This window comes from Camelus ferus, chromosome 29 (assembly GCF_009834535.1).
Source record: "Camelus ferus isolate YT-003-E chromosome 29, BCGSAC_Cfer_1.0, whole genome shotgun sequence".
Lineage (NCBI taxonomy): Eukaryota > Metazoa > Chordata > Mammalia > Artiodactyla > Camelidae > Camelus > Camelus ferus.
The window spans coordinates 25,080,948-25,096,405 of NC_045724.1; the positions used below are offsets into that span (position 1 = coordinate 25,080,948).

The 15,458-nt window shown below is 45.5% G+C and overlaps 2 protein-coding genes across 7 annotated transcripts in view; one reads left to right on the forward strand and one right to left on the reverse strand.

Annotated features, from left to right (window-relative positions):
• The window catches only part of TGS1 (trimethylguanosine synthase 1), a 32,658-nt gene extending 26,652 nt beyond the window's left edge, over window positions 1–6,006 (reverse strand). Inside the window, 2 exon segments of the mRNA XM_006191048.3 lie at window positions 1,028–1,092; window positions 5,871–6,006. Coding sequence (XP_006191110.2) covers window positions 1,028–1,092; window positions 5,871–5,974 — 169 coding nt within the window. The 5' untranslated portion in view covers window positions 5,975–6,006.
• A 162-nt stretch (window positions 6,007–6,168) lies between these two features.
• Window positions 6,169–15,458, forward strand: part of TMEM68 (transmembrane protein 68) — a 32,115-nt gene continuing 22,825 nt past the window's right edge. For 2 of the 6 annotated variants that reach the window (XM_032470101.1, XM_032470104.1), the window contains exons 1-3: window positions 6,169–6,306; window positions 12,465–12,508; window positions 13,097–13,490. In XM_032470101.1, coding sequence (XP_032325992.1) covers window positions 13,166–13,490 — 325 coding nt within the window. In that variant the 5' untranslated portion in view covers window positions 6,169–6,306; window positions 12,465–12,508; window positions 13,097–13,165. The other 4 variants (XM_032470103.1, XM_006195750.3, XM_032470102.1 and 1 more) reach the window with 4 other exon arrangements.

The window sequence follows — 15,458 nt, forward strand, 5'->3', positions numbered from 1 at the left end:
AGCGTGTAACTGAAGTGGCAATGATTTGTTCCACCATGTGAGTGAAGGATTTTCAGGGTAACGTGACACACGTACTCATGCTGATTGTAGCCTATACCTGTGCCACAGTTGTCCCCGTGTTTGGAGACTGTGCACGGAGAGGACAAGCGGGGTCATGGTAGGGAACGTGACAGAGACCAAGAAGGTTTTCAGGTAACTGGGAGAGTCTCAAGGCATAGAATAGATTGTATTTGTTACTTGGGAAAGTTAATCCAGGTTGTGGCATCTTTACTTTAGGCAAAAGACTATGGATGCTCACTTGGAATTCATCCTGGATCACTAATCTATAAAACTGTTTAAGTGTCTGAATGAGGAGGCCATTACACGGACGCGGCTCTGGTGCCGTGGCAGCCTCCCAGACGAACCACAGCCAAGCCAGGGCCACGCACTGAGTCTGAGAGAACGCAGCTGAATGGCGGCTAGCCACAAGCGGCCAAGGAAGCCTTCCCAAACAAGGCAGCCGCCTAGCCTGTGGCCAGTCACACAATCTCCTTGCTTCTTGCTTCTGCGTCTTCTCTATAAAAACCCCCCTCCCAGCTCCTGTTGGTGGAGTGCTCCCAGCCACCTTCGATTTGGTGCTGCCTGATTTGAATCAATGTGGACTCAAATAAATTCTTGGGGAAAAAAACAAAACAAAACTTAATGTGCCTCAGTTTACCTTTTAACACACTAAAATTGTTCTGAGGAAACTATGTTCTCTACTTTTCCAAGCTTCAAATTTCAGGTTCTCATATCTGATGGTGACAACTCAGGAAGGAATGCTACACAAGTCAAGAGAGGCCCCCTCAAGTCCGAGCGCGAGCCAGCTACAGGAAAGGGAGGATGCGCTCTGACAGCGATTCTGGAACCGTGTGGCAATAAAAAATAAGAACTGACTATGATTACAGGATTATTTGCCAATCACAATATTTTATGGTAACAAATTAAACTTAAATTAGTCATGGTTGATTTTAGCAAGAAAAGGCTATATGGCTTCACACTGTATTACCTGCATCGTAGCCACTGTCCTTCACATAGTAGCCTTTTAATCCCAAATTGTATAATTTCCGATCTCTGTGAAGCAAATTAAATAGTCAATATTGAAAAACACTGAACTATAAATTTAGAGAAAAAACAAGTTTAAGGCAGCATGGGTTAATTAATAAAAAGGTTAAAAACCAGAACAGCTATCTGCTAATACATTTTCCTTACCTGTAATACAGAGGTAATAATACATACCTCATGGGGTTACAAGGATTGACAGTCTATGTACAACATTTGGTGAACACCACGTGGCAAGTATGTTATAATGGTAACTACTAATTTATTGATTAAGTGGCAGTTCTGGACATTGGGGGAAGAATCTGATCCACCTTATGACACACAAACAGTGAAACAGTCTCTAAATTTGCTGTAAGAAGTGAGCATAAAGATGGAAAGATTTATCTTACGCATTTATAAACCCACATGCGGACCCTAGTCCATCTGCAAATAGGCCAAACTACCCATCGCCTAGCAGACATGCTTAGTTACCACAGTCTAACTTAGCAGATATGGTCTGAGTTAAGGTTGTTTTGGGGACTAACATAAAATGAAGTTCTTATTTATTCAAACTGGAACATAAATCAAAATAAACCATTCAGTCTCAATGAGTTTTAAAAACAGTGAAGGGCTAACCTTTACATACCTACTTCTAATTTTTTTCTTTACTAAGATAGGAATTTAATAACCAAAATAAACCTAACAGAACACTTAAAGGGGAAGGGGAGAAATTTTGCTATTATTATCTTCCTGCCAGTAAATCACACTGCAATAAACTCTGTCATAATTGCTGTAACAAAGCCGTCTGCAAGTAACAGCTAATACTGCTTTTCTAATGGAGAGACAATAAATTCAACAAAACAAAATTCTTGTGTATTTCATGTTTCATTTCATATCCTTGTTTATTTTTTGATACTTTATAAAACTTAGAGTAGGTGGGGACTCAGCTGGACAGTGAATGGGGAAGGGATGAAGAGCAATGTCCTCTGGCAGCTCGTCCACTGACCCCTAATGTGAGGCCCAGGGTGAGGGGTGCTGAGAGCTGCAAAAGGGCATCCATGGTGTGCCCATCAGTACACAAGGATGTGGGCACTAAGGTGCCGGTGGAGAAGAGGCCCAGGATGGCTGCAGGGCTGCTTACAGTGAGCAAGTAAGTAAACGTACTGAGGGTAAGGACAGTCAACACACACGTTCACGTTCGTCTGCGGAATGCGTTTGTGGCCTAACTGTCTGTGGAGAGGGTGCAGAGCATTGAAAATCCAGGGGCAGTGAGCACAACGCGCACCCACGTCTTGGCTTCTAAACACTGCTCTCCACTGCAAGGAACCAGGGTCGCCTGGAGAAGCGGCAATTCCTTGTCGCAGCGTGGACTGTAAGATTACTTTATTGTCCCAGAAGGTTAGGAGAGCTAGAAGATTGCTAGGGACACATCGAAAGGACACAGGCCCACCTCCAGGGGCTCCCATCAAACATCTGAGATGATATGAACACCCTAATAAGTGGCGACAGTAACAGAATATAACCCATTAATAATAAACTAGCAGTCCAGAGTCCATGTTAATATAAATAAAGGAGTGAGCGAGTGCTCCATGCAGAGTGCTAACTAGCAGGCTGCAGGCAGAGAACTAAGCGTGCGCTCTGGCTGGTCCCAGTGCAATCTCTCTTGGCCCCACATCCACACACAGCTGGGTGCTCTGGAGTCCCGCTCACAGTGCCAGCCTGCATGCCTTTGGGGGGAATGGGCCAGCCTAACAAGTCGGGTAGGGCCGGAGGAAGGAGCACAAAGCCATGCCCCACGGGTGAGAGGTGAACCAGGTGTCCAAGGATATTGCCAGCGTATCCCAAGGCTACGAATAATCTGCCACGGAAAGTTAAGAAAAGAGGGAGAGGATTCAAGCTTTTAAATTTTTATGAAAATTCTTTGTTTCCTTAGGGCAAAAAGAATCTCTAAGAGCATGCATCACAAAGAAAGGTGTATTTTTAATGGCTGATATTTGAAGAATTTCCCATTACGCCTGCTAAGTGTTCTCTACAAAGCAACCTGAGTTTGCTAAGCGTAACTCAAACCACAAAGCATGGCGATTCTGGATGAACATCTGGACCTGGCACAGAGTATAAAGACCAAGTGAACCTCGATGCTGAGTTGAACTATAAAGCTGGACACCAGACCTGCAGCATGGGGGCCCCACTAAGATGCCGCCCCCTCAGAGGCCTGACCGGGCAGCTGATCGGCACGCCTCTGACCGCAGGGATCATCCCTACGTTGCCTAAGATGCCCAGCCATCTTTTTCTCACAGTACCTGACGCGTGGGTGGCCAAAACACGGGCTGAATAAGTGACTCCTGGAATTTCTGAGGCAGAAGTAGGAATTTCCCACTGCCAAGGGACTGTGGATTCACCCTGAGCAGTAAAAGGGAAAGGAAGTCCTTTCTGAAGGTGCTGAGCACGGAAAAGTTGTGACTCACCCAAGGCCACACAGCTCGTTTTTGGTAGAGTCGGGATGTGAAACCAGACAGACACTGGGTGTGTGGTCTGAGGTAAACACAGGCTCTTCTACCTTAACTAAGACACGCTGTGTTAAAGCATTTGGACAGCTCTCCCGTGGTCCCACTGACTTTAGACCACTGAAACACCTTCAGCAGGAAGAGTCAACAGAATCACGTTCCAGACGAATTAGTGGGACAGCAGAAAGGTTACGGAGCCACGCAGACCTGGGGTATAAACCACCTGCCTGGCTGTGAGATTTTATTTTAGGTCGTCACTGAGACTCAGTTTCCTACTCATAAAGGAAGGATAACAAGTCATACGCTAGGGGCTGCTGGGATGCTTAAATAGGAAAGAAAAGTATGAAATGTGAAACTTAGATCCCGGCATTTAGCAAGACATCAAGCCGACAGAGTTTTTTTTCCCCCCAGTTCTAGTAGATATTTTCAGTCCTCGTTTTGCTGGATATTCTAGCAGCTTTCCCGTGGACTCCCTCCTCCAAAAATCTGCTGACCGTACAATTGAACTCATCTTCTACTCTTTCTCAGTTAATCCATCTCTTCTTCTCTTTTACTCTTTAAAAAGCATTGCAATTCCTCAGGGATGGATCTGGTGCTAAATGAGTGGCTTTAATTACTACTTGCACTAGAATGGTTCAAGTTCTTAAGATCAGCCCAGACTTCTTGAGAGCTCCAAACCAATATAACCAACCACCTTTTAACATCTACCTTTGGATATCTCATAGCTCCTCCAAAATCAAACTGTGCAAAACTGATTATCCTCCCTGTGCTGGCCTAAAATTAAAATCCAAGACTTTCCAGAGATCCCTATCTCAGTGAAAAGCATCGTTAGGCCAGAAAACTAGTCTCTACCTTCCAGTCCTCATCTTTCTCTCATTCCCTCACATTCAAGCCAATCCTCTAACCTCAACAGTTTCTCTCCAATAATTTCACCCACTCCATTTCCACTACTACCAATCTTAATCCAGGCCACCATAATCTGCTGTTTTTAAGTGGAAAATGTTTTTAAGTGGCTCTCTTCCTCCAAACCATCCCCCTTGCTGCTACTAGTATAACTTTTAAAGATGCAAATCTGAACGTGTCTTCCACAAAGTGGTGCGTTTTGATCCTGACTATCTCACCAACCCTATTTCTGTTTTTCTTTCCCAGGCTTTCTTTGGCTCCCTCGAGGCTTTCACAAAGTTCTGCTCTGCTGGGATTGCTTCCGGTCACTCAGATGCATCCCAGTTTATTTCCTCTAACCCTCTGGACCTCTTTTCAAACGCTACTTCCTCCAAGGAGTCTCTGTGATCTGTGGTGAAAGGTTGCGGTTTTGCTATAGTAGCACCTTATACTTCTCTCCCATCTTGTACTTACAACGATGATTAACCAAATAATTAGGTAACAGCTGTCTCAATATTGACCACTTTTGCTAGAAAGTAAACTCAAAGGATGTAGGGACGGGCTGTGCCAACCAGTACTTAACACAGAGGAGCAAAAAGGGCACTCGCAACACAGAGATGACGTGTTTTACACTAAATGTAACCCAGTACTTAATTTCTTTTCGGGTTAATTTTCCAACTACTCCCGCCAAAACACATGATGAATAGGAAGAATTCCATCAAACTGAACTTCTACTACATTAAACTATATTAAAAGTCTATCACATGAAACTCACTCCCACAAGCTGAATCTAATAATAAACCAATGAGAGGATTAGCGTAAATACGCTTGTTTTAGAGATTAAAAATAAGGATTAAGTGGTGGAACTCACACACCTAATGTCAAAAAAAAAAAATTTCTAGCATCCAATTCTTTAGTTTTTTCCTACCCACTAGCTATCTCATGCAGGGCAATTTTTGGCCAAAACAAGTATTTTCCAAAAATAAGACAGCTCAAAAACTGATGTAATCGTAGTTAAACGCGAGTTCTATTCACGTGCATGTGCCCTTGAATATAAGTCTCAAGGTTTGAAAAGAAATGTTAACCAAAAAAGGCGCTCTTCAGACCTTCATTCCGTGATGTCACCTCCCGGAGCGCTTTCATCTCTCATTTCACTTCCCCCGGGTGGTAACTTTCCCCTCGAGGCGTAAGGGTAAAAGGACAGACATCGCTGCTACATCTCCTCCTAACCGCCCGCAGGGTGGGTTGACCCCTTCCCACAACCGCAGCAAGCGACCGCCCCTCCGGTCCGAGAGCGCCTCTCCCTCTTTCCTAAGCCTCGCTCCACCCGCCCCCCGGATACCCCGGCCGCGGCTTCGGGGCCGACCACCACCGCGGGTCTGCAAGCCATCAAGTCCGAGAAACCGAGGGGAGCGCCCCACTTACTCCACGAACGCCCGGGAGCAGAGGCACAGGATCGTCGCGGCCTCCTCCCGGTCTTCAAGGAAGAGGCACATTTCGGCCACGCTGCTCCACTTCTCGCAGCACATCTTACCGCGGCACACGGGCGGGACGGCCTCCCAGCCACTGCCCGGTTCCTGGAGACGGAGGGGAGGCCCCGCCGCCGGTGCGCCCGGCTTGAGGCTGAGGAACGAGCCCGGGGCCGCTCGAGACAGGAGCGAGCTGGGAGCCGCCGGCGGAAGTAGTTCCGGGAGGCCACAGGAAGGGGAGGGGCGAGGGCCGTGTCACACTCAGCGCCGTCCGGGCTGCAGCGGCTGCTCGGCTTTTTGCTCCCGGGTCGCTCCGGAGACCCAGCCGCTGGAGTTTCTGCACTTCCCTCCGCGAGCCACCGAAGAGCTCCCGCCGCTGCTGCAGGGTGAGGGTGAGTCGAGCCGCGTCTGCCCCTCCCGCCCGAGGTGCTTCGTCCCCGCCGCGCCTCCCCGCGCCCGTCGGCCCCCGGGCAGACTCCGGGGCCGGGACACCGAGGCCGCGCGTCTGGTCTCCCGGGACCGCCCGCGGTCCCCGGCCGGGGCGGGCGGGCTCGGCTTCTCCCGGACTCGGGGTTCGGCTCCGGCGGGCGCGGAGAGGTCGGGAGCGGAGGCCTTGCCTGGGTCCCAGCGAGCCCACTCACCTCGGCCCGCATGTCCCCTCGCGCGCAGACGCTGCGGTTCGGCGGGTTTGGTCTCCGCTTCCGTGGTGGGCGGTGCGCGGACGCCCTCGGTGCAGGCCTCTGGGCTTAACCGGGATCCGCATCCCGCCCAGCGGGTGTGGAAGCTGAGGATGCCAGTGGGGAGGGGGCTCGGGGACAGACGCGCCGGGCTTGGGGTCCTGCCCGGTGCCCCTTCACCTCCTGCGTGTCCCCGGGCGGGAGACCTGACCTCTCCGAGCCCTGTTGTGGTCGCCTGTGAACAGGGGTCGTTAGCAGCCCTGCGTCCTAGGGCGGCCGAAGGGACTGGAGGGAGCCGTGTGTGGCCAGCCCCTGCGTGCTGTTAGGACACTCGACGGCGCCTGGCACCGACTCGGCCCGGGGTTTGCAGCCTGTGGAACAGGTCTCTGCCCTCACGCTGCTGGTTAATACGAAAAACAACTTGTGCACCAACCAGCATGTCGGAGCTGGAACGGCGCCGCTGGATTTGCCGAAGGCGGCTGCCCAGGCAGCTTCCTCCGAGAAGCGTGTTCAGACTCGCAGGCTGTTGGGTTCCTTCGGACTTGGTTTGTCTGTTGATGCTGAAACTGGGTTGATGTTTCTTCAGAATATATTAGAGCTGAGGTAAAATCAGACACTTAGAATGGTCCCTAATATTGTAGTCGCGTTTACTGTTGGGTGGAAATTGAAGGTTAATTTTCGAATGAAATGTTGGTTCCCGCATCCTTACTGCCGCCTTCCTTTGATGTCAGATACACCCATTTTAGTGATTCGAAAAGATAAGAGTGCTGCATAGTTACTGAAACACCAGCATGGGTGTGCAGCATTTTTGGGGATGAGAATAGTCAAGAAAGTAAGGGTAGAACAGTAATTTTCAGAGTGGAAGATTTTAGCTAGAAGTTGAAAGACATTCTAGGATTAGGGGCTTGGGGGGGGGCATCTTGAAAGGTAATCCATACCAGAACCTAGATTTTGAAGCTTGAAATCCAGAAGGTATTGTTTTAAAGTTAAAATACTGAGTTTGGCAGATATCGTAACTGAAATCTTAAACTTCAGCTTTGTTGATGGTTTGAAGTAGAATGCTTATTTACTAAAACGAGTACTTAACCCCTGTTAAACCATTATTAAATATGTGAAAAGAAAAGGGAAAAATTAATTTCTATTTCAATGAGTATTTCATTTAATTGGCATTTTCAGCACATCCTCAGTGCAGCTCATATACTAAAAGTAAAATGAATCTGCTACCATCCATGGTGGTAAAAGTACTCATGATGGTTTAAAAAAAGATTTTTTTCCTTAAGGTTTTTAGAAAAAAACCAAAAAATTTCCTGTTTTCTTAATTTTTTAGACATTGTGACTTTAAATATTTTTAAAGTTAATTATTGTAGATGTTCCTTGCCATCAGTATCAACATGCTAGCTTTTCAACTTATCAACTTTTCCTTACAAGTTACATGAATTCCAGATGGGAAAATTAAAGTATTTTGTATGTGATGCATAGGACTCTGTTTTTCTATAGATTATTTTTTTCTTTTGGATAGGAAATAACCTGGACTTTTGGTAACTAAAATATTATATCTACCCCAAAGGAAATAACCTGGACTTTTGGTAACTGAAATACTATATTTACCCCAAAACATCTTTTAACAATTATAGTTTTTATTGAATGAAAATAAAGTGGTGAGGAGTCAAGTATTGCCCATGGTAAACTGGAGAGGGAGAGGGCCAGGCAGAAGTAGAGGAAAGATAGAAATTGTAATCTCAATATTTCCCGCTTTTCTGTCAGAGAGAGACTTACAGAAGGTATGATGAAACCAGAGTAGGAAGCCGGAGTGCTGGGTGTTCATTTTGGCTCTTGGCTCTTCCCTGAATTAATTTAATACCTTTGGACAAGTCACATTGGCTTTCTGTGTTTAACTTTGTTGCAAAATCAAGTGGTTGCGTTCATTGAGTTCTAAAGCCATTTTCTCATAATATCAGAAGTATTTTATCAACTCAAAACCTTGTTGCTTAAATTCCTCTGATAGTTCTCTAGTGACAAGTTTTCAGACGCTGTCTTGGTCCACATCTTTGTCAAAGATTGGGATGAACAGAGTTCAGATCTGCCTGTATTTAGTTAGCGAGCGTGTGTCAGGTGCCTGCTGTGACCTAGGCATATTACTCTAGGTGCTTTTACGTATGTCTTGCCGTATAGCCATCTGTTTTGTTTGCTGATGTATCCCCTGTGCTTAGAATAGTGCCGAGCACAAACTACATGATAAATATCCATTGAGTCAGTGAACTAAGAACCCAGCGATGCGAGTCTTCTTTGGGCCATCCTGGTTCCTGTACACTGTACTCTTCCCCCTCTGGCCTGGGCCCCGACAGCTGTCTTCTCTCTTGAATCATCCATTTCGCATTCTCCCATTGACACATCATCCTTGGTATTAAAAACTGCTGTATTTTCTTTCATCGTAAAACAGCACACTTGACCCACATTCCCTTCTGGATACCCACCTGTTTTCTGTTCCTTTTTGCAACAGCATTCCTCTGACGAGTCGTCCATATGTGCTATTTCCAATTCGTCCCCTCCTGTTCTTTTTTGGACTTACTTCATCTGACTTTCATCCCCACTGTATCAGAACATGTCTTACCAGGGGTTGCCAGTGCCTTTGTGTTGTACAGTCCGGTGATTAGTGGTCATTCCTTACCTGACTAGACCTCCCAGCATCACTGGAAACAGTTGAGCACTCTTCCCTTCCTGAAACACTGTCTTACTTTGCTGTCCAAGATGCCACTCCTGGCAGGAGGATGCTGGTTCCTTCTTGTCTTCCCAACTTCTGAAGTGTTGAGTGCCCCAAGGCTTAGCCTTGGAGATTCACTTTTATTTTATATCTTCTTTAGATTCATGGTTTTCAGTACTGGTCTGTATGTGGCCCATTCCCAGGTATGTTTCTCTAGCCGTGATCTTCCTGCTAAACTCTGCTTATGTCCTGCTGCCTATTGGGACGTCCAGTAGAATCTTAACATGTTCAAAACTGAATCTGTGATGGCCATTCCACCCCTAAGCCTGTTCTGCCTGCCACTCCCTCTTCACAAGCAAGCCAGCGATGATGCTGATGGTGGCAGTACCTGTTTGGTGTGTGTATGGTGGGGGCACGCTTCTAAGCTTTATTTAATTACAATCTCCACAACAGTCTTACTGGGTAGGGACTGTTATTATCCTAATTTTGTAGGTGGAGAAACTGAGGCAAAGAGATGTTAGGTAGCTTGTCTAGGTCACACAGTAAGTGGCAGAGCTTCCCAGGATACAAACCCACTTTGCCAAAAAAACTGTGCAGTATCCCAGACTCCTCTCACTCACATGCTCCGTCCATTCCCCAGCGAACCCTGTTGGTTTTAATCTCAAAATATATCCAGAAGCTGATCATCTGTTGTAGATTTCACCCTGCCACACCTGTCCCAGCCACGTTCCTCACTTGTCTCACTTCCTGCGGTCACATCCTGTTGGCTTCCTGCACAGTGTATTCCTGGCACAGGGTCATTCGGAGCCCACGGCAGGCATCCCCCGCCCTGCCTTTTGCATCTCACCAGGTAACAGCCGGCCTACCAGTGCCGCCGTGTCACTTCCTCGGCTTGCCCGGTGGCTGCACCTCTGACCACGCCAAGTGCACATCCTTTGTACTCACTGCTCTTCTGGCCAGGAATTCTCTTCCACATACCCACATGGTTTGCTTGGGTCTTTGTTCAAATATACCTTTTAGAGAGGCCTTCCCAGACCACCTGTTGTGACGCAGCTCACACCAGCTGTCTCTTGGGAGAGGCTCTGTGGTACAGAACTAGGTCCGGTGGGGAAAATCCAGCGATCTTGGTTTGCAGATGGAACGGCACCTTTTGAGCTTTCTGTTCTGGAGGTTTCACGTCAGGATCCAGTCTGGCCGTTTGTGGAGGCGGTTCTTGACTGCAGCTCCCAGGGCGCTGTCGGGGGGTGCTGGATCTCAGGAAGGTCTCTGTGTGGCCACTGTCACGGGGCCTCCTGTGCACAGCCCCTCTTCCCTCGACTGTGCTTGTTAAGTATGTGTCATAAAGCAGAGTGTGACTGGGGCTGAGAGGTGTAGTTCTACTACCGATTTGGGTGGGAGGAGGCACTAAAAATTTTTTTAGAACCACAAGATTTTACAATCCTTTTGAAAATTGGAAATGAGACTGGACTCCTGGGAAAATTGTATCAAGCAGCAAGGGTCAGAGCACCAAAACGACTGATTGTCAGGCCTAGGAGAAGCTCCTTTTAACATATTTGAGAAGCTATCATAAATTTTAATTTATTAACAATATTTGAAGCTCTTTTTCTGTTCTGATAAAGTTAATCATAACATTTAGAAATATACAACCCATTGGTTTTTAGTTTATTTACAAGGTTTTCCAACCATCCCTACTACCTGATTCTGGAACATTTTGGTTATCCCCAGAAGACACCACTGTTTCCATTAGCAGCCACTGCCCCCTTCAGCCCTGGCCACCACTAGCCTTTCTGTCCGTGTGGGCTAGCCTACTTTGGATACTTCATATAAATGAAATCATACAAAATGTGGTCTTTAGTATCTGACTTTTTACATTTAGTATGACGTTTTCAAGGTTCACGCATACTGTATTCTGAAGTAGTATTTCATTCCTTTTTGTGCCCGAGTGACAGTCCGCTTTATGGGTTAGTGTATTTCCATCCATTCGTCAGTTGATGGACAGTTGGTTGTTTCTACTTTCTGGCTGTTATGAATAATGCTCTTGTCAACGTTTGTGTGCAAATTTTGGGGTGATACATGTTTTTAGTTCTCTTGGGTTTATACGTAGGACTAGGATTAATGGGTCAAACGGCGTCTCTGTGTTTAGCTTTTTGAGGAGTGCCACACTGATCTCTGCAGTGACTGCACCGTTTTATATCCCCACCAGCAAATGTGAAGGTTCTAATTTCTCCACATCGTCATCAACACTTGTTGTTTTCCCTTTTTTTTTGGTTATAGCCATCCTAGTGAGGAAAGCTCTCAAGTTAAAAAGTAGTAAGTTTTGCTGCGTTGCGCTCTGAATGATCAAACCCTGGTAAATTATAGTGGTTTGCCTCTTTAGGTGGGTTGCCTAGACTGTCGTGTACATAAAGCACAGGTTGTGGGTGTAATGTGTTACATGTTCACCCTCTGTTACCAGAACAGGCCCAGATTTCTCACAGATGGGTTCTGTTGGTTACCAGGAGATCAGACTAAATCTTCCATCCTTGGAAGAACAAGTCAAAGTGCGTGCCCTGCTGATACGCTGGTGGGCTGGACGATGCTGGCTTGAAGACAGCATCTAATTGCTGCTGTGTCTGTCTCTCCCTCCCTCCATCCCCTCCTTTCTTTTTTTTCATTTCCTGCCTCATCCACGAAGGGCTTGAGGTGGTTTTCCTTACGGTTGTGTGGTATGGAATAGTGGTGAACTCTCTCTAAGAGTGCGATGAGAAGCAGAGAAAACAGGAATGCAAGAAGGAAGTCTTACGTGGGAGAAGGTGATCGTGAGGGCTAATACAGTTGTGTCATCGAAGGTCATGTCTGACCACCACTTATTACCGGGCAGTCACTGAAAAGAGTCACAGTCAGTTACACATCTTCCTCCTTTTCCTCTGAGGAAGCAAATTTATTATAGCTCTGAATTTAAAAGCCTCAGGTGGGGCTTTATAAGGTGGAATAAGCAGTATTTAGAGGTGTCCTCACTGAAAGCTTGCGTAGCGTGAGTGTAATTTTCGATTGGGATACACTAGCGTAGGGCTGTAAGCACATTTGTCATACTTTCGTCTCTTTCTATTTTATAGAAATTCTATCTCTGGGTACTAATGGTTATCTTTTTTTAAAATCACATTTTCTTCCGTTTGTACACTGTGTTTTCCAGAATACATACGTTGAAGCTTGGGACAAGACATTTATACATTTCTGGTAAGTTAAATGACTGGTTTACAGAGTGACATAAAATAATTGTATGCTACACTTTCAATCATTAAGATACAAGAGAAATTTTAGTGACTATAAGATAAAAGTGATACTGATAGAATTTTATTATTGCGTAATGTCAAAAGAACAGATTGCTTTTCTACAAACCTACTTGTAAAGGGTAATACTACATGTGTGTCATCATTTCCTGAAGAATTGGGTAACTTTTATTGAAGCAGAGTGATCTTTCCTGTGAAGAACAGTTATCTCAGTGTAACTTATTTTGATACAGATGTTTAGAATGATCCACTTAAGATACAAGTCTGATTATTAAGACCAATCTGAAATTTCATTCGTCAGCTTTATTTTCCTCTCATAATTATAGCTTGTGAGTTATTTCAGAAGCTAAACTGACACACTTCATGGTGGACAAATGAAACCATATAATTTTAACATTTAAATCTGCAACACGGTTAACCGTTAATAATCTCATTTTGGGGGATTAAGGAATGCTCTACATAGTATTTATGTGGACTACAACATTTAACCTTTCAGCCTTGAAGAGAATAACATTGGATTATTTTTCCCTTCTAGTGGCAAAATTAAAGACCTGCCATGACGATGAAGAAAGAGACTGAATTTGTCATTTTCACCTAAAGAAAAATGATAGACAAAAATCAGACCTGTGGTGCAGGACAGGACTCCATGCCCTATATGACCTGTCTGATCCACGTGCTTGAAGAATGGTTTGGTGTGGAGCAGCTGGAGGACTATGTGAACTTTGCCAACTACCTCTTGTGGGTTTTCACACCCCTGATACTTTTAATACTTCCCTACTTTACCATCTTTCTTCTCTACCTTACCATTATTTTCTTACACATTTATAAGAGGAAGAATGTGTTAAGAGAAGCTTATTCCCACAATCTGTGGGATGGTGCGAGGAAGACGGTGGCGACCCTGTGGGACGGACACGCGGCAGTGTGGCACGGTAAGCTAAGCTGCGTTGACCGCTGCTCCTGTGCGTTGCATGGCTCTGAAACCGCCTCGTCGTTCCATTTGACTGGTTGAGAAAACACTGAAAAGCGCGACGGAAGGGATGGTTACAGTTTCCTGTCATCTGCTGCATGCAGTGTGTGTATGTATGTCTTTTTTAAAATGGTTTTTTTCCTAAGCACGTTAGTTTCCATTAAACAAAGAACCACACGGTAGTGTAGGCTGTTAGTATAAGCTAAAATGAAAACGGCTACATTAAATTGAAAGAGTAAGAGGCTAGTTAAAGCAGTATGGAAGACTGTTCTGAAGATGCTGTAATTACTTAGCATTTACTTCCATTTTGTTCAAAATAAGGTTGATTTTCTCAGTGGAGAGATTTTTAAAAATGAAATAATATTATATACAACTGATACACCAAAATTTACCCATTTCCTGTTTGATTCACTTCAGAAATCATTGTGTCTTTCTGAATAACTGAGTCAGCAATAAGTTTCTCTCCAGGATATTCATTCTTCACCACTAGGAGAGACTGTGACGCGCATTTAATGATTGGTGGTGGCTCTTCACTTGGCCGTGGTGGATGCTGCCCTGGAGCGGCCTGTTTTCAGGGACTTGGTGTTTTTCTTTCCCACTTTGTAACTTCCTTGTTGGTCTCTTTTGTTTTGGGACTATAAAAAAGTACAGAGGACTTAATAGGAGTAACAAAGATGTGCTTTCTATACCGTGGTCTTGGGTGTCAAGGTGGTTTCCCAGAAAGACGTGGAAGGAAGGGCAGATTTTGAAATAGACGCTTGAGGGTGTGCACCCTGAAATGAAAGGCTGTTGCTAGCAGAGACCTCCAGCGACGTGCTTACCAGGCTAATGTGTTGTCACTTTAATCCAGCATGTGCCTGCAAGTCTGTTTTGAGCACTTAACTACGCTGTGTGGTGTCAAATGCATCGGCTCTTTTAAATCTTACACTAGACTGAGTCCATGTATTATCTCCATTTTACGGTTTTCCCATAAGGACACTGAGGAGCAGAGAGGTTGTTGTGTGCCCAAGACACACCAGGAAGCCAGGAAAAGGAGCCAGCATAGAGCCTCGGATGTCAGGGCCAGGCCTGAGCTCCTGTGATCCGCGCTGTGGGCCAGGTGTGTCCCCGCTGGGGGACTCAGGGTCAGAGCAGTGGTCTGCGGCAGGCTTGCAAGTGGGAACCCCGTGCCACCTGGTGTATTGCATTTCTAGTGTCTACCAGCTAATGCTAATGCCCTTGCCAGGCAGCACCGCTCCCGCACCTCTTGTGGTCGCCTCACACCAGGCCAGGTGACACCGCGGCGCTCCGTGACCAGACTGTGCTGCGTGCGCTGCTGCTGGCCGCTGCTTTAAACCCGTGACACAGGTGCTCAGTGGCCTCCTTTGCGGGACTCGGGGTGTAATCCCCCTCCCACTAACAGCCCCCTGTGTTTCAGGACGATGTCTGTTGTAAGGGATTTGAAGTTTATTCACATTTCAGGGGACATGATTTAATTTGGATAAATTCAAGTGTTAAACTTATTCTGTAGGAGAATATGTAATTTTGAGGTATTATCCCTTTTTCTGAGGTATTTTTAAATATGCACTTATGGCTCAGGAAATAAAATATTCTTAGCCAGTTTTAATATTTTATTATAATAATTTAACATTATACTTTATTAGGGTAAGTGATGCTTTTTAAAATGATTTTCTTCACCCTGTTCTTTAGTGACATGTATACACAAGGCATTTGTGTGCTTACTTGGATTTTGTGTTGATGTCAAATTGGTTTTAATTTATGCTTTTCAAAGAATCTTCAAAGAAATTTTTTAACTAACAAAAATGTTCACTGTAGAAACTGTGGCAAATAAAGTAAATATAAAGAAGAAAGTAATAGTCCCCTAAAATTTGTCACACAGTTGAGTCCGGGTGTTTGTGCTGGTTTTTGTTTGTGTGGCCGACTCGTGCTT